This window comes from Labrus mixtus, chromosome 16, assembly GCF_963584025.1.
Source record: "Labrus mixtus chromosome 16, fLabMix1.1, whole genome shotgun sequence".
Taxonomy (NCBI): Eukaryota; Metazoa; Chordata; class Actinopteri; order Labriformes; family Labridae; genus Labrus; species Labrus mixtus.
Window position 1 is genome coordinate 7319164 of NC_083627.1, and position 21873 is coordinate 7341036.

General features: G+C 45.6%; 2 protein-coding genes across 4 annotated transcripts; one reads left to right on the forward strand and one right to left on the reverse strand.

Moving 5' to 3' along the window:
* Positions 1-210: 210 nt before the first annotated feature.
* bag6l (BCL2 associated athanogene 6, like) lies at positions 211-14140 on the reverse strand. The gene is given in 26 exon segments (XM_061060560.1): positions 211-1110; positions 1242-1388; positions 2029-2136; positions 2231-2377; positions 2571-2627; positions 2764-2898; positions 3560-3684; positions 3835-3937; positions 4714-4767; positions 5241-5410; positions 6203-6446; positions 6998-7260; positions 7450-7528; positions 7638-7918; positions 8026-8088; positions 8376-8598; positions 8915-9118; positions 9390-9519; positions 9686-9870; positions 10254-10376; positions 10650-10721; positions 11146-11186; positions 11189-11365; positions 11910-12027; positions 12349-12435; positions 13741-14140. Coding segments are annotated over 25 exon segments (3429 nt in total). The 5' UTR covers positions 12430-12435; positions 13741-14140; the 3' UTR covers positions 211-1011.
* A 235-nt stretch (positions 14141-14375) lies between these two features.
* On the forward strand, positions 14376-21758 carry si:ch211-152p11.4 (regulator of G-protein signaling 18). Of its 3 annotated transcripts, none has more exons than XM_061060576.1 (7): positions 14376-14861; positions 17006-17484; positions 18130-18179; positions 18295-18428; positions 20088-20254; positions 20647-21294; positions 21386-21758. In XM_061060576.1, the coding sequence occupies exons 2-6, from the start codon at positions 17011-17013 to the stop codon at positions 20815-20817; spliced, it is 996 nt and encodes a 331-aa protein (XP_060916559.1). In that variant the 5' UTR covers positions 14376-14861; positions 17006-17010; the 3' UTR covers positions 20818-21294; positions 21386-21758. The 3 variants fall into 3 exon arrangements, with proteins under 3 accessions (XP_060916559.1, XP_060916560.1, XP_060916558.1); XM_061060577.1 differs by having other exon boundaries at positions 14376-14844; XM_061060575.1 differs by lacking the exon at positions 14376-14861 and adding an exon at positions 14871-15069.
* Positions 21759-21873: the final 115 nt, after the last annotated feature.

Genomic DNA, 21873 nt, shown 5'->3' on the forward strand with positions numbered 1-21873 from the left:
TTTATAGACATATTCAAATACAGGATCAGAGTGGATTTAGAACAAGAAACTTCACACACATGGTTTTGGGAGCGCTAAGACTTATTTTAACTTGTTGAAGAGGAGAATATGTGACCTTTACCTTTCTGTCCTGGAACAGGAGTCTCACCAGCTTTGGGCTCTGATGTCGTCTTTGTAAATAACAATATGAAGAAACACACAGAAGATGAATTCATCTTTTCTGATGTTCACAGAATAACTTTATTCTAATAGGAACAACACTCAAAGAAAGTTTAACATTAAATCTTCACATAATAATTTAACCCTGTTATGTAACTATACAGTAATTATATTTAAGTATTATATTACATAATTATATCAATTATATGACATAAGCTACAACCTCTTTCACGTTTTTATTCCTACAACCTTTTTTATACAGTTTGGTTTTTCACTCTGTACAATAAGAACATTTGTCTTCTTCATGACATTATTCTAAATGAAACATTATAATTAATAATATTACGATACAGCTCAGATTAAGGACTTACTAGCAGCTTTTTTAAGTGCAACATAAATTTACCGTCACAGTAAAATGACTTCTCTTAACGTTGATTCTCATCATGTTTTGAGACTTATTTACAACATTTGTTCTGGTTTTGTTACGACTCGATGATCTGTTTTTTTTATTCTCCGATGATTTAATATATTTTATTCTCACAGTTTTGTGACTGGGTCTGCTTCAGTCCTCACTGTGGACCTGGTCCTCTGACGATTCTGGATCTGAGGAGGATCAGACTTCTTCAGGCCGGCTGAGGATCAGACCCTCAGATTCAATTTATCATCCTCTGCTGCTGCTTTTTTATTCTCAGAGATTATTTCTCTGAATCATCACAGAGACCGTTGTCAGAGTCTAGGAGCCGAGGGATGATCCAGAGGGGTCCGCAGTCTGCAGGTTGGGATTATTAGTAGAGTTCAGATCTTGGACTTGTTCCTCTCTGCGTCAGGTCTGCGGATCAGGTGTGTGGAGGACTACGAGTCCTCGATAGAGAAAGCTCTTTGTGTGTTCGGGAACCTCTGGGAGTTGTAGTCCGGATCATCTCTAACTCGCTCACTGATGTCACTCCTCACCTGCAGGAGAGAGAGAGAGAGAGAGAGAGAGAGAGAATCTTTATATCGAGTCTGTGTATATTTTATGTTAAAGTCCAAATGTGTTTTATTTGCCTTCATGTGATCTCTGCATCAGTGTCAGACAACTTCACCTGTTGGGTGTACTCTTCCTGCAGCTCAGGGCTCTCCAGCTCCCCCTGCAGGCTGTGTGGGGGGGTGACAGGAAGCGCTCCGGCAGCTCGAGCAGCTCGGCTCACAGCGTCCGACAGAGACAGCTGAGGGCCGTCACTCTGACTCGTCTGAGGACACAAACACACCACTGACTGCTCTGCATGAAAGGAACATGTCATGTACTCATGTACATGTGGTTAGCCTAGCTTAGCACAAAGACTGTGAGCAGGGGGAAACGGTTAGCCTGTCTCTGTAACCCAACAGCTTTATCTTATTGTAGATAGTAAATGGACTTGAGCTTGTATAAATCTTTTCTCGTCTTCTGACTCCTCAAAGCTCTTTTACACCACAGGTCACTCCTACACATTCACACACTGATGGTAGAGGCTGCTGAGTAAAGATTCCATCAGAAGTAACTAATACCATCCATTCACATTCAAACGCCGCCGACGAAGCAGTGGGAGCAACTTGGGGTTAAGTGTCTTACTAAAGGACAATCCCCTGACCTTCCAGTTGAGAGACGACCCACAGCCCCCCTTAGCTATCAAGTGGAGCTGACTTGTAAAGTGTGCATAAGGTGATTCATAAATTATGTCTTTATGTCTTACGCTTTGACTCCATCGTTTACAATCGTCTCAGCACCGTCTGCAGCACATGGAGCATTACAGCTGAACACACACTGGTATGTATCAACTTAAACTATCTGATGTTCTCTCGTTAGTCAGGACTCAGTTTCTGTGTGTGCGAGTGTGTGCGTTTGACTCTCACCTTCCTCCTCTTGGCCGGCATGCCATGCAGGTAGGCGTCAGAGAGGGGGGGCTGGGCTTTGATCTTCCTCTGAGACAGCATGTCATGTCTGATGATGGGAACCCACTCCTGACAAACACAGGATCGCACTGTTAGCTTTCAGTCATGCGACCGGCGTCACAGAAAAACAGTGTGTGCGTGTGTAGGTGTGTGTATCTCTTACAGGTGGGACCGCTGCTGCCCATGTCTCCACCACCTCCCTCTCCTCCTCCCCCTCCTGCGCTGGGACGGCCCCTTCATGACGCTGAGGGTCTGATGAAAGTGCTTCTCTCTCTCCGCCGTCCTCTGAGGGGGACACACTCTCCTCCATCTGTGAAAGGGGGGGTGGACATGAGTTACCTTACCTGTAGACTCCTACCTGGACTGTTGCTGCACTTTTCAAATTAAACGAGTTTACATTTTAAAAGTTCCCTTCATGACTATGTTGTTGGTTTGGACCTTGTGACGATAAATTCCAGACGAACTGAGAGAAAGATTCAGAAGGTTCTCAGAGTCAGACTCACCTCCACATTCAGACTCTGTGAGGGGGGGCCCACCTCCGCCTCAGTCCTCTGGTTCACCTGAAACACACAGAGAAGGTTTTGTTTTGTTCCACAGCGCTTCGATATTTAGATCTGGAGCTCAAAATTATAATGATACACGATACTGTATTTATTAACCAGTCAGTGTTCAGTGATTCAAGAGCCTGGTGATCACCTGTGTGTAGATCACGTAGTGCTGGATCTGGTCCTCAGTGACCGGGTTGTGATCCAGAATCACATGAAGCCTCATAGACATCATACTGGTGAGCCAGTTCACCAAACTGGGATTCACCTCTGCAGACATCCTCCTCTACAGAAACGCATGAACACAGTACAGGTAGTAAACACACACATATTCTCTAGTGGTGGGGAAGGCGTCAATTCTTATTCCAAATTCAAACATTCATTCGAGCCTGGAGAAGAAAGTTCACATTCGAACTGTAACGAGCCGTTTGAATTCATACAGCCTATCAGTTTGATCCAGTAGAGGGCGCTCTTAGTGTAACTTCAAAACCATTGCATGCACTCTTTACCTCAGTAAACGAAGACAGTAATGCTGTGGCAAAAACGAAAGCAAGATTCCTCTCTCTGCAGACAGCAGCCCCACTGCTTCGGTGTAGAGACTCAGGGTCACTACAAACCCGAAACTCTCCACGCTGGCTCGCAAATATTTCTGTATCAGGAACGTCTGTGAGCTCTGAACGGGTTTTCTCGTCTGCAGGTAAAAATTGTAAATATAAAGAGAGTTGCACTTGAGCTTGATGAAATTAATAGACCTGTGTTTCTGGCAAAAATATAAACAAAATAGGTCGGTCCTTAATCATAAGTTGGGGAGGGGGTCGTTCTAAGTAGTTTTATTGAAAAATGGCAGCCCTGGTGGTGGGCGGTAAACTGGTTTCAGCAGGGCATTGCAACGCTGTGTATATATATATATATATATATATATATATATATATATGTTTTATACTGACGATGCGGTGGTTGATGACAGCAGTCAGCGCTCTCTGCTCTCCTCTCAGGCAGAACAGGTTCAGAGCCAAACACTCAAACAGACCCTGAGTGCACAGCAGCAGGAGGCGGGGCCCGAATGTGTGATCTGTAGGAAGACAGAGACAAGGAGAGACTGAAGGAGTTAACCAGCGTGTAAACCACATACTGTCTCCAGGCTGAAGAGAAATATCAAACACTCATATTAAACAGAGGATGATCAAAGAGAGGTAACACCCGCCTTTCTACCTGTTCTCACCTGAGCAGTGCAGGATGTGAGACGCCATCTGAGTGAACTTCAGTCTGAGGAACGACAGGTTGGTCTGCACGATGTCCACCCCCTCTCTGACTGTAACTGAGGACTACACACACACACACACACACACACACACACACACACACACACACACACACACACACACACACACACACACACACACACACACACACACACACACACACACACACACACACACACACACACACACACACACACACACACACACACACACACACACACACACACACACACACACACACACACACACACACACACACACACACACACACACACACACACACACACACACACACACACACACACACACACACACACACGTTAAACATATGAACTCCTGAAAATTTCTAGATAATTTCAGGAGGTCTGCTCCTCAAAATCCTCCTGAACTGGTTGTTCAAACATGCACCTCACAGCGGGAGACTATCCCTGACGGACAGGAGGGGGGGCGGGGGGGGCAGGGGGTCTCCTGAGGTAAGACATGACGTAAAAAGAAGGACGTAGCGAAGTAGCGGAGGAAGCAACAGAGTCCGCTATCCGACGCTATAATGAGAATATTTGTCTTTTTATCAATGCTACGTGTAGTTGAACAGAATCTCAATCTGAACTAAAGAGTGGAGAAGAACATACTGATCAAAACCCCCTCCCACTCGCTTTAGGTGAATTCTCCTGATAAAGTCTGGGTGAAAATTTCGTCCGTTTGCGTTCACACATGCAGCTCACCCTCAGCAGTTTTGTGCAGGTGTGAAAGCCCTGATACAGAGACACACACGTAAACAAACAGATGTAGATGTGCCTCAGATGGACTCTATTGTTGTGTATGTGTTGTGTGATTCTTACAAAGCTGTCAGTGATGTATTCCTCCAGGCCGTTAATGAGCTCCTCGGCTGCTGCCTGAACAGAGAGAGAGAGAGAGAGAGAGAGAGAGAATAATTAGCTGATCAAACACCTCATCACCAACAACACATCAGAGGATCTCACAATAGGAAACAATTCAGACTTAGACACCGTACGGCATTGCAGAATCACAAAGAATGTCTTAAGCTGTAATGATGGCGGCGCTTCGTTACCGCGGTCTGAAAAGGGGGCTATCGTCGAGACTACATGAAAGAGACGATAAGGTTTTTACGACCCAGTCCTTCAGAGTGACACACAGAAAGAACGCCTGGCAAACTATTATTTTCAGGCTCAGTTTGTAAATTTTAGAGCAGAAATGTAACTGAACGAGTGACAGAAGACAAAACAGCTTGTCTAAGAACGACCCCTCTGAAAATCCTCACAGAGGACATGACAGCTGTTTAAAACCCTGAGTACCAGTAGACAGATACGTTAACTTCTGTGTGGCTTCTGTGCGTGTGTATCCCTACATTAATGTTGCTCTGCGCGGGCTCTCGGCCCTGCAGGTAGTGCTCGGTGAAGAAGTCTCTGAGCTCGGGTTGGATGCGGGTCAGAGGCTGAGCGTTCCCGTGCAGCAGCAGAACCATGTCCACCATGGAGAACCGCTGACACACCAGAGACAGCAGGTCCCCGAAGAACCCTGAGGAACACAAACACACGCACAGAACATCAGTACTAACAAAGACAGCGAGCTTCAGTTTGGAGTCTACTCCATAACATGGACGTGTGGCCGCCCCCGTTTGCTGTTGCCGCATTCATTTAGGACACTGCCTGTCAGTTTGTGCAGGCACAATCAATCAGTAAAAAAAAAAGTCCAGATTCTGTTTGTCCAAAGTCCAGTTGGGGAATTGAATCAAGGCTCTGCTCTGACTGTGCGAGCTGTGAAGATTTGTAAGAAAATCATCTGACTGTTCGGAAACAGCTGATCGGGCCGGGATTAGTCGCCGTGCGTCAGTCTACGCTGCACATCTAAAAACGATGATCAAGCTGGAATTCGTTCCGACGTCAAAATTAGTTGTAAGACTCAAAAATCGGGTCTACATCAGCCTGAAATTGTACAGGGGTCGCCCGACTTAAGCCTCCTGACAAACAGCTACAACGCATCCACCTGTGAGTCAGCTCAGCCGTGCCTCTAATTATGCGGATGTAACTCTAAGCCTTAACATCATTTAAACAGGTGAGCTGGATATAAATAAGAGAGAAATTAAGCTGTATCTGGCTGTAAACATGTCTGCTGTAAAGTTGGACTCTTCAACTCGGGGCTCTGTGGGGATTGACTAACTTTTAGAGACAGCCTCAAGTGGACACTAGAGGAACTGCAGTTTTTAAACACCTCAGTGTTAGCTTCTTTCCTCAACACTGGAGGTCGTCACTTGGTCTCTTCTAAGTAGGAAAGCTACACATTAGAGGTAACGTCGTCGTCGTGACTCACCCACGGCGTCCCCGGAGCCCGGGGTGAACAGGTTGCTGGTCTGGGACAGTCTCTGGATGAACTGGGCGATGCTCTCTCCGCTCCCCTGCTGAGCTCCCAGAGAGCTCATCATGGTGGACAGGACGCCCTGCACGATGCCCGTGAACAGCTCGGGGCTCAGAGACTCCGAACCGCTGGCAGGCTGAGTGGGGTCGGGGCCAACAGGCTGAGAAGGGGGCGGGGCTCCGGGAGCACTGACAGATGGCTGGAAGGAACAAAAGAATGAGACGGAATGTAAATATGAAGTGCTCCTCTGTGTGCAGAGTTATTCACAGTCACTCACTGCTTCACTACAGATCAGTTTGATTTTCTCTCAGTTCGCTGTGAACAAATTATTCAGGATTCATGTCTCACACAGTGTGATAACACTCTCTAACATCTGTCAAACTGGTCTCAAAGTAGTAGTAAAGGTTCTGATCAGGTTTACAATATCAGAATTTTAAACTTCAGTATCTAGTAAAACAATATCTATAGCTGTTTTGATATTACGGCAACAAAAAATAAAATTTCAAGGCATCAAATATTGGATTACTTCTTGTTTACAATCATCCAAAGCTGCAGGGAAACGGTTCACTGTCTGTAAATAACAGAAAAGTATTTTGACTTCCTTTGCAGCAACGCCTAAATTCCCCCTCTGGGGATCATTAAAGTATTATCTTATCTTATCGTTGTTAAAAGAAATACTCCATTTATGTGACGTTTATTGTCAGTACACACTCATCATGACTCCACCCACTTTTCTCCACCTAGACTCACCTGGTTGTAGTCCAACAGACCCTGGAAGAAGCCCGGTCCCCCTGGCAGAGTCACAGTGATGGAGGGGGCCTGTCCTGACCCTGGGACCCCCCCTCCTCCTCCTGCCGACCCCCCCAGCAGAGAGCCCAGGAGCTGGGCCAGGTTCCCCTCAGCAGAGGCCTCTGCTGGCTGCGCGGTGGAGGTGGTGCTGGTGGTGTGTGTGGAGGTCTGAGAGGAGGTGTTAGGAGACGTGGAGGAGTCAGAGGAGGAGGGCATGTGGTCACCTGTCAGAGAACAGTTTATTAGTAGAATAATTAATATAGCAATAGTTTGTTTTTTTAAACAGCAGCAGAAAGAGCACCTAACAACCACAGGGTACCAGAGTGACGCTTTTCTAGCGACGCTGCTCTGTGTGATCGTGCCCTTTAGGAGTTTGGTTCATGTGTGCAAGCACCAAGAGAGTGAACACCGACCTGTGTGACCCGGTGTCAGCAGATGTCCCACCAGACCACTGATCATCTGAGTGAGGGAGGAGGGAGGAAGAGGAGGAGCCTGCAGCAGAGGAGGGACATGTTAACAACGAGCTAACATGCTAACAACACTTTTTAAAAGTCTGTGTTCTTTAATCACAGCGGCAGGAGAGAGAGAGAGAGGGAAATACCTGTCCGTGCTGCAGGCCAGCAGGGGGCACTGTGGCTCTCAGGTTGATTGTGGCTCCTCTGGTTCCAACAGGTGGGGGGAGATGGGGGGAGAAGGAGGGTCTGGTGATGACCACCCTGGCCTGGGCTGGGTGGGGGAGCTGTGACGGGTTGATGCCCTCAGTGCTGGGTGCCGATCCAGGTGTGACCTGTTGGGGGGCTCCCCCCGAGGCTGCAGCAGCCATGACAGCTGCCTGCTGGGAGATCTGATGCACGATGGCCTGCATGAACTCAGGGGGGAGACCTGAGGGAGAATGGGGGCAGGAGTCAGTGCGGGGTGTGTGTGTCCTTAAAACTGCTGTGTGTACAATTAATGTAGTGTGTGAAAAAATGTCTAACAGCAGGACTCACCTGTCTGTCCTGTACCTGCAGCATGAGTCTGACCTGCAGCCTGAGAGGAAGCAGCTGACTCACCTGTTCCACACACACACACACACACACACACACACACACAGACACACACAGACACACACAGACACACAGACACACACAGACACACACACAGAATATTGTCTGATGCTTAATCAAAATCTTAAACTCTGCTGCATGTAAAAATGTTCGGGCTACATTAAGCCAGCAGCCTCGTATGTGTGTGTGTGTGTGTGTGTGTGTGTGTGTGTGTGTGTGTGTGTGTGTGTGTGTGTGAGAGAGCTGAAGTACCCAGAAGTATATATTCCCTCGTCAATTCTAATCCAACGTACCGTCGATGTTCATCTGCATCATCACCACAGGCTCCATGGTCTGGTGGGTGATCCGGATCACTCGGGGTCCTCCAGCTCCTGCTTGAGGATTGGTCACATTAGACGGAGGAGGCGCGGCCTGGCCTGCAGCCTGCTGATCTGATTGGCCAGCAGCGTGGGAAGACGGTCCTTCAGCTGCCTGTCTGCCATTGGACGTCATGGTGACGGTCGTACCCAAATTGATCTGTTGCAGAGAGGTGGAGTGACAAATCGTATGATCGGAAACATCATCTGTGTGAGATGTCATCAAAACATATGGATGATGTCATTCTGTCTGTTTCTGTGAGGGGAGAGACTTCACATCCATAAGTGAAATCAACCTTTTAGAATAAATTCATGAATCAATCAGTAAACCATCATGTATCCAGATCTCCATTAACCGTTGCCTCGGAAACCACTGCTCTTCCTGTGATAAATTGTGTGTGTGTGTGTGTGTGTGTGTGTCTAAGATTGAATAGGTTGAAAACTTGATAAAAAAAAAACAACTGCTGTGGACATACTGGGAGGGGGACGTGAGGTAGACCAGTCTGGACCAGCACCGGCGGGGAGTAGTGGGTGATCGGTCGGATCACGTACAGGTGGCGAGGAGGAGAGCTCGCCAGGTTGCAGCGCAGGTCGCCCAGGACGACCAAGGTGTTGCCAAGGAGACGCAGGGCATCGGCAACCAGGTTGAGCACGCGCTGATCCTCCTCCCTCTCCTGAGTCTGAACGTGAACACACAAACACATGAAGAGAACGTGCGAAGACGACGTCTGACTTGTGTGTTTACGAGGAATATCGGTGATGTAAAGAGGGTTTTTTTTAACGGCGATTTGGCAAATGGTTTAGTCCGAGAGATTTGTGACCAACGTTTAACGTAAAATGATTTAACTTTGTGTTTATGTTTTCATCAGCTCCACATGTGTCTGTTTACATACGTGTGTGTGTGTGTGTGTGTGTGTGTGTGTGTGTGCTTGTGTGTGTGTGTGCTCTTACGTTGTTGTTGTAGTCTGCAGATGTTGCTGCTCCCAGGATGGAGTGTGTTCTCTCTATGAAGGGCCGTAACCGCTCCTCCACCCTCCTCACCTCTGACAGCACCTCCACAAACTCTGCAGGGCTCGGGTGGCTGAGGAAACACACACACAGGCACACAAGCATACACACACCCAACATTCGACGCATAGGACTTTTGTTTTAGTTGCTGTGCATTGATAAAGTTTGATTTTTACTAGAATCATATCTAAGTGTAGAATTCTGGTTTTGTGACAGTCCTAGTCCACATGCTGACTGACCTGGACCCCCTGCTGCTGCCGCCTGCTGCTCCCTCAGTCTGCGTGGAGGTGGAGGAGGAAGGAGCAGAGCTGGTGTCCGTGGGCTGTGCGGCTGCAGCTCCTCCATCAGGAGAGGAAGAGGAGGAGGATGGAGGCGGTGAGGAAGAGGACGGAGGGACGCCTGGCTGTGAATCACCGGAAACTCCCTACGACACACGAATGCATCAGTCAAAGCATGATGGGAAATGTAGTGCCATTAATGGAGCAAACTTAATGAATTAAAACTCAGGAGTATCATAATCCATGTAAATGTTTCCTCAGAACTATAACTTGCTCTGCAGATTATCTCTGACCTGCTGAGTCATGAAGTGTTGGAACATCATCAGTATGTATGTGTCGTAAAATCTGGAATGTAAGGCGCAGTCGGTTTTTTGAGGGTCTCCCAGAGGGATAAGGTTTAAACTGTCTTCCTGCGTGATTATTTCCATCATGTTCAGCAAAGTCCACAAAGTGCAGTTTGTGTGTGTTTGTGTGTGTGTGTGTGTGTGTGTGTGTGTGTATGTCTACGTGTGTATGTGTGTGTGTTTACCTCCAGCCTGTGGATCAGGGAGCAGGCATCTCTCAGCAGGTTCTCAGCCAGCTGCAGCCTCACCCTGGACTCACTCTGCACCGCCGGGTCCACGTTAATCTGCACGTCCACTGAGCCGTTACTCTGAAGAGACACACACACACACACACACACACACACACACACACACACACACACACACACACACACACACACACACACACACACACACACACACACACACACACACACACACACACACACACACACACACACACACACACACACACACACACACACACACACACACACACACACACACACACACACACACACACACACACACTCTTCAGTCAGCTGCACAGTTATACTCAGTGTGAAGGGATGACAGAGGTAGGGTGAGTTCTGATCTGGTACCCCGGAGCTGCTGCTGACTCGGGTGTTCCTTCCAGCTTCACCGACTCCTGACATCATCTGCTGCATCGACATCTGACGCAGACAAACACACAAACACATACTGCAGTTTATGGAGTATCAAACTTACCCACACACACACACACACACACACACACACACACACACACACACACACACACACACACACACACACACACACACACACACACACACACACACACACACACACACACACACACACACACACACACACACACACACACACACACACACACACACACACACACACACACACACACACACACACACACACACACACACACACACACACACACACACACACACACACACACACACACACACACACACACACACACACACACACACACACACACACACACACACACACACACACACACACACACACACACACACACACACACACACACACACACACACACACACACACACACACCCTCCATCTCCTGCACCTCACCTGTAGCTGCTGGGGGTCCATGATGTTAACGGGCAGGTTAGCATGACGTAGCTGTTGCCGTTGCGGTCATGTGGTGCATGCTGCGAGGAGGTGGAGGCGTGGCTGCTCATGCTGACTCCACCCTCTTCTCCCCCGGAGGAAACACCTGCCCCCCCTGAACCGGTCATGGATGCCTGAGGGGGGGCCCGCTCCACCAGGTGGATCACCTTCCCGTCAACATCTGACGGAAACACAAACAGAGAGTGAAAATATGAAATCTGATTAGAAACATGCAGAGGCTTTTTAGGTCGGGTACAATCACTTCTATCTGAACCAGTTCTCTTGCCCGCTTCCATCGCTGCAACACCTGTTGACCTGATAACTGGTCTCATATCTGGCAAACCGAGGGGCGTCCAAAACGGCAATGTGGGGGTGCCTTAAAACCGCCCACCTTCTCTGGTCCAAACAAATCCAGATCATTCAGGACCAGAATCTAAAGTTAGAAGGAGGACATACTGGCTGCTGCATTGTTGTCAGAGAAGCCAGCACTTCAACAGAGCATGTTTGTGTACGACACTTGGCTCACGACTCGAGAGGAGACACTCAGCTCACCGTATGAGACACTTGGCTGTCGACTCAATCATCAAAACAAAACAACGATTAAAATGTTTTAAAACATGTGGTATCAAAAAGTATCTATGCATCTTACATTTTGACAACATTACGTTGTGTGAATTATTGTTGTTGTTGTTGTTGTTGTTGTTGTGTGTTTGTGTGTTACTCACTGTACTCGGTGAGAGTGCGTTCATCCTGCAGCACTCGGCCCTGATAGATGAGCCTCTGTTTGTCCACAGGGATCTCCACTGATGCAGCTATGTGCTCCTTAAACTGCTTCACTGTGAGCTGGAGAAAAACACACCTTTCACTAACTCACACGCACACACATACCACTGACCCGGTGTTTCGGTTTAACTTGTGACCCTGTTAACCGGTGACGTCCAGCTGAAGTAGTGACGACAGCTGTTGAAAACGGTAAGTGTTCTGGCCTAGAAAATCTGTTTCGTTTTTCATTAGAGACACTTCTGTTGAGTATACCTTCACATTCAAATTCAAACCTAGACTATGACACAGTTACTGTGACAACCACAGACACATTCAGCTTGCAGAAGTTGAAAGGAAGAACCAGCGGGGTAGGAAAGTAGAAACAGAGCAGCTTAACGTTACCTCTCCTGACACTCTGTAGCTCCGGCTCTGAGAGTCCAGAGTCTTCACCGTGACCTCGATCAGCCCGCTGGACTCCGCCATGTTCACCTGTACGTGAAACATTCAGTAAAGATTATTCTGAACAGCACAACGACGACAAAGACATTTTTTTAATTTAAAGCTTTAGCCAGCTATCGGCTACCCTCAGATTAATTGGTGCCAATTTAATGGAGAAAGAAACCTGCTTTTAGTTATTAACATTCATTATGGTAAAAAAAAACTGGGTATAGTTGGGAGTTATAGCTAATATGCACTCTTTCTTCTGTATTTATTGTAATATAAAACAGTGTTATCGAACATTGCATGTTTTTCTTACATCATGCAAGTCTAATCTGTATCATTATCACTGGAAAAAATGCTAAAATATGTTAACAACCTTTCAGTGATGAACGGAGACATTGTGCAGGAGTTCGCCTTTTTTTTTGTTTTGTTTAATTGTAAGATTTGTTTATTAGGAAACCATAAAACTTTACAAGCAAATCCACTGTCAACATGAACATTTTGTGGTGTGTTTCAAATAGACACAAAAACATATAAATAAATAATAATGACAAAAAAATTAAATAATAATACATGAATAACTAGAGAAAATGTAGATGTATATACTTAAATAGATTTAGCAAGTGTACTTCCAATACATCCCTATATCAATTAGGCAATTCTATATAGTCATAATATAAGTATATTACAACTGTACTAATAATAATACAGCATCAATAATTGTTGTAACAATAATTACAATAATAGTATGTATGCAAAGTAATGATTGAGAAAGAAATAAGAGAAAGAACACACAAATCCAGTGTTTATTAATTTATGTTAATTTATAAACAATTCATTACCCCACACTGGTGCCCCGAGTCTTATAGTTTAGTTGTCATTGTGTCCAAACAAGTATCAATATATCGTTTGATCATCGTCAAATGTCAGGTGTTTCGGATTAACCAGTGACCGTGTTAAGTGGTGACTGTCAGTCAACGCGTCTGTGGTTGTCTTGGTAACAAGCAGCTGTTGTCGTTGTTCAGTTTTTAATCAAAGACAGGTCAGATGAGTGTCTGACGTTATGATAAATAATGGAAGAAAGATGCATTCATTGGAACACTTTACGTCTTCAACAGCTTGTTGTTAAAACGACGCATTCGTCTGAAAGTCATCAGTTAGCACGGTCACTCGTTACACCGATACACCGGTGTCACAGTTAATATGTTAAACTGTTTGAGCGTTTATATAATATACATATATATATATATTTAATACAGTCAAAAGGAGCAGAGTTACAGCTGCGTCATAATGTCAGTAACATTTAACCGCATTTAAACAGATTAATGTGTTAAGAGTAAAAGGCTAACTGACCTGCTAACTGACAGCTCCACACCAATGTTGTTGTTATTAGCTTTGTTAGCCAGCTGAGTTAGCTAATCCCAGGTACCGGGAGGCTAACAGAGCTAAATATCAGATCTATCCCGGGTTAGATCGTTCCTACACGGTCGGTGTGGATCCGGATAGAGGTCCACACGTGCCCACAGGTCACCCGCAACCCAGGCCGGTTTAATTTAACGGAAACTCTTGTTTAATGAATGAGCGCGACCGCTAGCTTCATAACTAACTTGATTTACCCAAATGCGACGTCACAGACAGGACCCGCGTGACGTCACGACATGCGTGCGTGTCGTGCCTGAGCGCTTTTGTGGAAAACTCTTATAAAGTTAATTTTAATGTATTATTTTGATTAAAAAAATAATATACAGGACAAATAAGAACATTTAAATTATATATGAACAACATTAATATTATTTTTGTTATTAGTAGCCTCGTCTGAATTATAATGGTAGCTATAGTCCAAAAAAAAGGTAGGGGGTAGAATTTGTATATATTATTATTAGCTCAACATGTCTGTGCTCTGACACACTGAGCGCTTTGTGAACTGTGGCTTGTTGCAGTGGGTTGTGCGTGTTTTCCAAGACACACCTCACATTATGACTGTGTGTGTGTGTGTGTGTGAGAGAGAGACACACACACAGACTTGTTCAGACACGGTGAAGGTGTGGCAGCAGCAGAAGCGGTCAGTGTGTATTTCTTGTGACAGGAGCAGAAACTTTTCCTGCAGTGTGTGTCTCTCTCTGTGTGTGTGTGTGTGTGTGTGTGTGTGTGTCTCTGTATGTGTGTGTGTGTGTATGTCTTTGTGGGTTTAATGTGAGCGGGCAGGTTGCTGTAGCTGCTGTTTTTGTTGCAGTTGTGTGTCTGGAGCACAGGAGAGAGCAGCTCTGTGGCTCTGAGACGCGGTGAGACCGAAGCAGGATCCTCTAAGGTTGGATTAATCGGTTTTTTGGGTTTTTTTTTTTTTTTACTTCTTCTGTATTCTGGATTCCTGAGAGGTCAGCGCGTGCATATGTTCCCGTTGTACAGGAAGTGAACGAGGCTGGCATGGAGAGAGTTTAACACCTGCAGGACAAACAGGTAAACACACACTGAAGGTAATTATCACAGCAGAGCGACCTAATGATCCATTTAAATTGTCGTATTTGACAGTGTAGTTCGATTAAAGGTCACATTCTTAAACAATCCAACATAACACAGCTCAGTCAGAGTTTGTCATGTTCAGCTTCTCTGATCCACCAGGAGAATACAAAGTGAGCAATGATTCAAACTCAAAGTGTTCACAAAAAGACAACGTTTTGGGCGGTAAGTCCTTATTTGATTTCACGTTAAAACTCGTGACATTTTAGTCTTAGTGTAAATAATGTTTCACCTGAGTGTTTGTACCTGAGTTTAAGCGCTTAAAAGTGAGTTATACAAACAGATTTACAAGTTTTAACTTTCATGTCATTTACCTGCCTGAAGCCAATTTAACGTAGATAAGTTTTAATTGTTAAGGATGTAAATAACCCAGAACATTTAAAGTGTTGATGTAAGTATCTGCTTTTGTGTAAAGAATCAGTTCAGATAGAGAAAATAAATGTTTAAATGTTTAATTGTAATGACATTAAACTGCTCAAAGTGCTTCACAATGAGGCACCGTGGGCTCAAAGTAACCCAATACAGACGAGATTAACATAAAAACAGGGAGATAGTGTCGTAATTATTATAACATTTCAAAATAAAACACACTTAAAACATAAGAGAAACATAAGAGAAACAGCAAGAAGTCCACTACATGCTTTTCACAGCATTAGAAAAATAAAACCCATCAAATCACAATAATAAAGTTAAAGTTTAGATTTCATAGAAAGTGTTAAATCAAGTAAAATACAACATTTTAAAAGAAGTGAAGCAGAAAGGTTGGATCATAAAGTCAGAGCTCACTTTGACTTACTTAATAAAAGTATTTCTGCTCGTTTCCTGACTTCTTAACTCTGTGATCGTGACATTCGCAGCAGCAGGTGATGTCTGTGTTTTAAAGGTCAAATGTTAACGTGTCAGTTAGCAAACAGTTAGTTATTTAAAGATTTCTACAGACTGCTGCTTACAGAAAAACACAGAAAGTTTCATGTGTGTGTGTGGAAAAGATTCACATCATTAGTTTTATTCATGATCCACAAACATTAAAAACAAGACTGAGCCAAAGTTATTCAGGAACCTTCTGAGGCAGAACAGCTGAATGTGACACTTCTGTAAATGATTTAACCTGTGTGTGTGTGTGTGTGTGTGTGTGTGTGTGTGTGTGTGTGTGTCTGAGTGTGTGTGTGTCTGAGAATGTGTGTGTATGTGTGTGTGTGTGTGTCTGAGAATGTGTGTGTGTGAGTTTGTGTGTGTCTGAGAATGTGTGTGTGTGAGTTTGTTTGGGGTGTGTTCATGCATTAAGAGACATTTGGGAGTTTGTTCCTGAAGGCTGCGTCCCATTTAGTGGAGGAGATTAGGGTCGTCACGATGGAGTTTTAACCTTCAAAAAGATACCAGAACAAAATCAAATGCTATCCATACCCGTTTCAATACCACAACAACACCAAACACAGAAGTCTCAGGCACCCAACATTTGGTAATTTTCCCGATTTCAGTTATGAAATATTGCAGGGAAATTCCTGCACGTTGTCTAAATTGTGCAAATACCTTGAAACATTGCCAACATATTTGTACAATTAAGACATTGTCACATCGCCTGCTCTCTGTGTGCTTTCACGCATGCACTCCTGAAAAAGTCAGACAGACTGATCCTCATGCACCTCACAGCGGGAGACTATACAAGTCAGATGGGAGACATGACGTGGAAGAAGTGGAGGACGAAGCAACAGAGTCGAATGCTACAAAAAGAAATGTTGCTTTTTGACATGTTAGACAAGTTAGTATTATCGACTAAAGAGCGGAGAAGAAGAAGAACGGGTCCACAGATATCACATCATCACCCCCTCCCCTCAGGACTCTTGCCTGCATGGAATTTTCCAGATTTTCTGGCTCATCCTGATGCAGCCCCCCCCCCCCCCCCAATCTCATCTCAAAATTTAGGAGCGGGCTGGCGGACAGACGTCGGGAGTAAAATTAGTCGACTGTTTGCGTTCACACATGCATGCAGCTCACCTGGACAAATTCCTAGAAGATTTCATGAAGTTTGTGCAAGTGTGAAAAGAAACACAAAAATAACTTTTTTTTAACCTCCTCCTCTTCCTTCTCCTCCTCCTCACAGCAATCATGAGGAGGTTCAGCTCTGAGGGCTGCCTCCTTGATCTGGACTTTCTCCCGTGGAAGAAGGTGGCCCTGAAAAACCCGAATGATGAGGGGACGCGTGACTTTGGCACCTACACGCCTCACCTGGAGGAGGACGGGCTGGATGGGGGGAGTGGCAGGGACACCCCTACCGTCCTGGAGCCTGTTGGGGCGGATGGAGGGGGGAGGGGGGAGCTGAGGAAGGAGCACAGCGTGAGCGTGGAGGAGCTGAGCGAGTTACATAAACAGAACCACCTGCGGGTGATGAGTGAGGGCTGCAGGGCGTACAGTGACGGGCAGCTCGCCCCCGACAACCAGGGGAGCACAGAGAGCATGGGGAGGGAACACCCGCCTCACCCGTCTCCCTCCTCTTCCGCCAACTCCTTGAAGTCCACACATGGACACCGCAGAGACAAACTGTCTGCGGCCAAACTTCACCTGAAGAGTCTGTTTGGACCGGTGAGAGACACACACACACACACACACACACACACACACACACACACACACACACACACACACACACACACACACACACACACACACACACGACGGATCCAACCTGTGGCTCCTGTCCCACATATGGTTCCCCACTCTCTCTCTCTCTCTCTCTCTCCCTGATATCTGACTGTATCCAGCAAAATAAATCAGTAACCTCCTCGAGTGTCTCCATGACTGTAGTTTATATCCCACACATCCCGTGCAGCCTGAGCTCTCTGGTGTGCCCTCTAGTGGTGACCTCCAGTAACACACGTAGTGCATCGCTAAGTATGTGAAGGATTTTGTTCAGGACTATTTCAGGCTTCAGACTATGATTACTGTCGTGTGTGGCGATGATTTACTTTCTTCATACAAAATAAACATGAAATACAAGTAATGTCGACTTCCTCTGTACATGAAGCACGCAAACTAACCGCTAGGCCGAAGGCTCCCTGTTGATATCTTGAAATATCTGCAGAATATTTAAAGATGTATTGGTTCATCGTTTAAAAATTCTCATTTCGTTTCATGTTAAGATTGAAAGTAAGTGTGCTGCAGCGGTACGTCTTTGTATGATAAAAACTTTAAACACGACAGATGTTACCTCTGCGCTCTCCGTTTCAGAGTCCTCACTCCTCAAACTCCAACCTGTTCAACCCAGAACACAAAGACAGGTGAGAAGCACATAATGCCTAACTGTACGGCTGCTCGTCCTGCTTCACCAAAACTGGAGAGAAATAATTAACCAACATTTAATCAACCAACGTTTGCCTTCCCTTTCCGGCTCAGCGTGGTGGAGCGGCGGTCTCGGCTGCAATTCATGCACCAGTGGTCTCAGGTGGGACACGGTAAGAAGAGGAAGGTGTGCATGGAGGAGCTGGAGAAGTGGGCGGAGTCTCTGAACGCCCTGCTGGCCAGTCAGAGTGAGTCTACCTGTTAATTCATAAAAACACAGAAATCTCCTTTTTAAATGTTAAAGTTTCACCCCCGACTTCACCCGACATGTTCCCTGCCAACCCCGCGAGGAAAATCTGTGTCCTACATCAGTACCTTTGAGATCACCAGCTGATGCCCTGCAGAAATGTCTGATGTGAACACTGTGACATTTAGTGTGTGTGTATGTTTGTCTGTGTTTCTATCAGAGCTCACCTGTACCTTCAGAGCTGTTGACCTGTGAACAGACGTCACTGTTTCTGTGTGCTGAGTCATAAAGAGCAGAGCTGCTGCTATCTATAGAAAACACTCACACACAGGTGTAAATCACAATGTGTTCCTCATGGTTTGTGTGTGTGTGTGTGTCACATCCTTATCAGGTGTGACCTGAAAACACCCGAGTGTTTATCAGGATCTTCCAACAGTGCGTGGTGAAACTTGTACTTGAAGTTTCCCCCGGTCTGCAAGGTGCTTTGATCACAGCAATCAGCGACTGGCATCACGTCTGCTGTTACTGTGCGACTGGGCTCATCACTGTGTCAAATACCGCACGACAATAACACACGGGAAGTCCCGCCCACTGCTGATGAACAGATAAATCTTTGCTGAAGTGTGCGCTCTCCTCCTGCTGTGTGTTATCAGTCAACATGTCGCTCACTGTGAAGTCTGTTTCTGCGGCGTGATTTTAATCGCCCTATCCGACATCAGCACCAGACGTTTGTTTCAAGTATTAAAAGTAACTTTAAAGGAATAATCCACCTTCTAGTTGATGGTCTTATATATACGTTTTTTTTAGCTCATAAATATCCATCAGTAATTATTTCAGTCTGTTTAATAACAAGACACAAACTCCTCACGGGAGCTTTAATATTGTTGGTGACGTGCAATGATCAAAAGTTAAAAGTTGAAGTTGACCTGATGACGCAGAACCCCATTTTAAAAACTCACATATAGTGTCACAATGCTGGATGCTCAGACTAAACGTCGGCAAAGTTTCAGATCATGAGGTAAACGTATGTTGGAGTAATCACAGGAGAAGTCTGCAGAGCGCACTCAACGGCTTGTTGTTCTTACATCAGGCTCTCTTCTCCCAGCACTGGAGAGCAACCCTCCCCTGGCAGTGTTGAGGAAACGATTAAGACTTGACTCCACACACTAAGACTCAGTTGACTCAGATGGCTTACGCTGATGAAAGTTTATGCATAAGAAGAATACTCATGAGGAGACATGATTCAACATCACACTTCTGTTCTCGTGTCTTGCTCAATCACATCTGCCGAACTTTTCGAAAGGCATCGCATATATCCTAAAAGACATTACCATTATCAGGGTCGTGTCACATTGACCCACCTAGACTAAACTGTGACGTCAATAACACTGGAGCGGACAATAAGTCTACCAAACATCCTTGCAGATATCAGGAAAAACAGTTGACACTCTCTAAGCTGTACTTGGTGTTCTAATAACAACTGAGCTCTGTCAGGTCTGACTGACATTAGAGAACAGTGAATAAACCTAATGACATCTTTACATTAGAATCTAAATAACTACAGAAATTCCACCACAGGCAGCCCTGCAGCGTTCTGCCCCCTGGAGGCAATCTGTATATTGAGACCTACAATATGTCACAGTATCTTCCTCCTCCTCAGCCGGTGTCCAGGTGTTCAAGACGTTCCTGCGCTCAGAGTTCAGCGAGGAGAACCTTCAGTTCTACCTGGCCTGTGAACAGTACAAACAGTCGTCCAACAACTTCACCATGCAGCGGAGAGCACGAGACATCATCAGCACCTACATCCAGCCCGGAGCACCCAGAGAGGTACACACCTGTGAACATAGAACATAAACACACCTGTCACTTGAGCTTTATTATCACCAGGAGAGCAAAACACACACACACTCACCAGGACAGAGGCATGCACACCTGTTCACATATACACCTGTGACATGAAGCTTTATCGCCACCCAGAGAGGTGCACACCTGTTCACATATTCACCTGTGACATGAAGCTTTATCGCCACCCAGAGAGGTGCACACCTGTCTGCTTCTATACATCATATACATGTAACACCCACAGGTAACAAATTAAACCCTTATCATCAAACTGGGAGTGAGATTTGAGTCCAGCAGTCGTGGATGTTATGAGGAAATCTTTCTAAGCTACACCCCCTCCACCCCCCCTCCCTGTCCCCGGCTTTACTTTGTTTCAGGTGAACCTGGACAGTAAGACCCGGGAGCTGACCCTCCAGCTGCTGCAGGCCCCCTCCCACACCTCGTTGTCCCGCGCTCAGGCACGGATCTACACCCTGTTGGACTTGGACTGTTACCCCCGCTTCCTTCAGTCCAACATGTACCTGTCCCTGCGGCACCCAGACGACTAACACCGCACACACACACACACACCTGGACTCTGGAGGAGGCGTGGCTAAAGAGACTTCTCCCTGAGGATTAATCCCACCTTTAAAAAAAACAAATGTGATCGTCTCCTCGGAGGTTAATTTCTTCATTATCGTGTTTTCTTGTTTAACACAGAGAACAGCTGCAGAGGTGAATTTTCCCGTCTGTGTGAAACTCTGTTGCTCCTTTAATCATTAACCCCTCCCCCATCACCTGTGAGCTTTAACGCTTCATTAACCCGACTTACAACGTCAGGGTTACGTCTGAATTCTAACGTCTGAGTTTCTGCTGACTCAAAAAAAACAAGTCTATCTTGTAAAAGTTGAATTTCACGGTGAGGAAGAGGAAACATGAGCTCAGTGAACTTTCTGTCCTGTGTCTCCTGGAGAGGGTCCTGGAGAGGGTCAAACAAAGACTGAGTGTGTGAACACTTCACCTTCAGACACACACCTGTTCAACAGGTAGAGAATGAGCGTGTTTGAGTTTTTAAGAGGAACAATAAAACATGTTTTTTTTTTTTAATCTCATGAGTCTGAGTGTTCAGTGTTTCAGGTGAGATCGGTCTGGGCTGCAGGCAGGTTAATCCGAGGACGCACCTGTACCTGCAAAGGATGCTGGGACGTGAAGAGGTGGAGTCGGAAGTGGGCGGAGCTAAGAGACAATACAGCGGCATTATAATCCAAACCTCCAAAAACCCTGTTGTTGTAGATAAAGAGTGAAATGTAATCTGTGCTAAGACACGGGACAGATCAGAACAAATCTGATATTTTGAAAAATAAATGTTCCTGATGATAAAGCTGCACAGGTCACAGGTCAAATAGAGGAAAGCTTTAAACATGGATCAAGTTTTTATCCTAAACATGAACAGACTCGGTCCACACTGCATACTGTTTCACTTTTATTTTAATATAAACCAAGAAATGTTTGATGAGTAATTTATCTCCTTTTAAAAATCGTATCATCATTAGTCCTTTCACATTAGCACAAAACTCCTGAAAACTTCCTGCAGCTTTTAGAATGAGCTGAAGGGGCAGAAATGT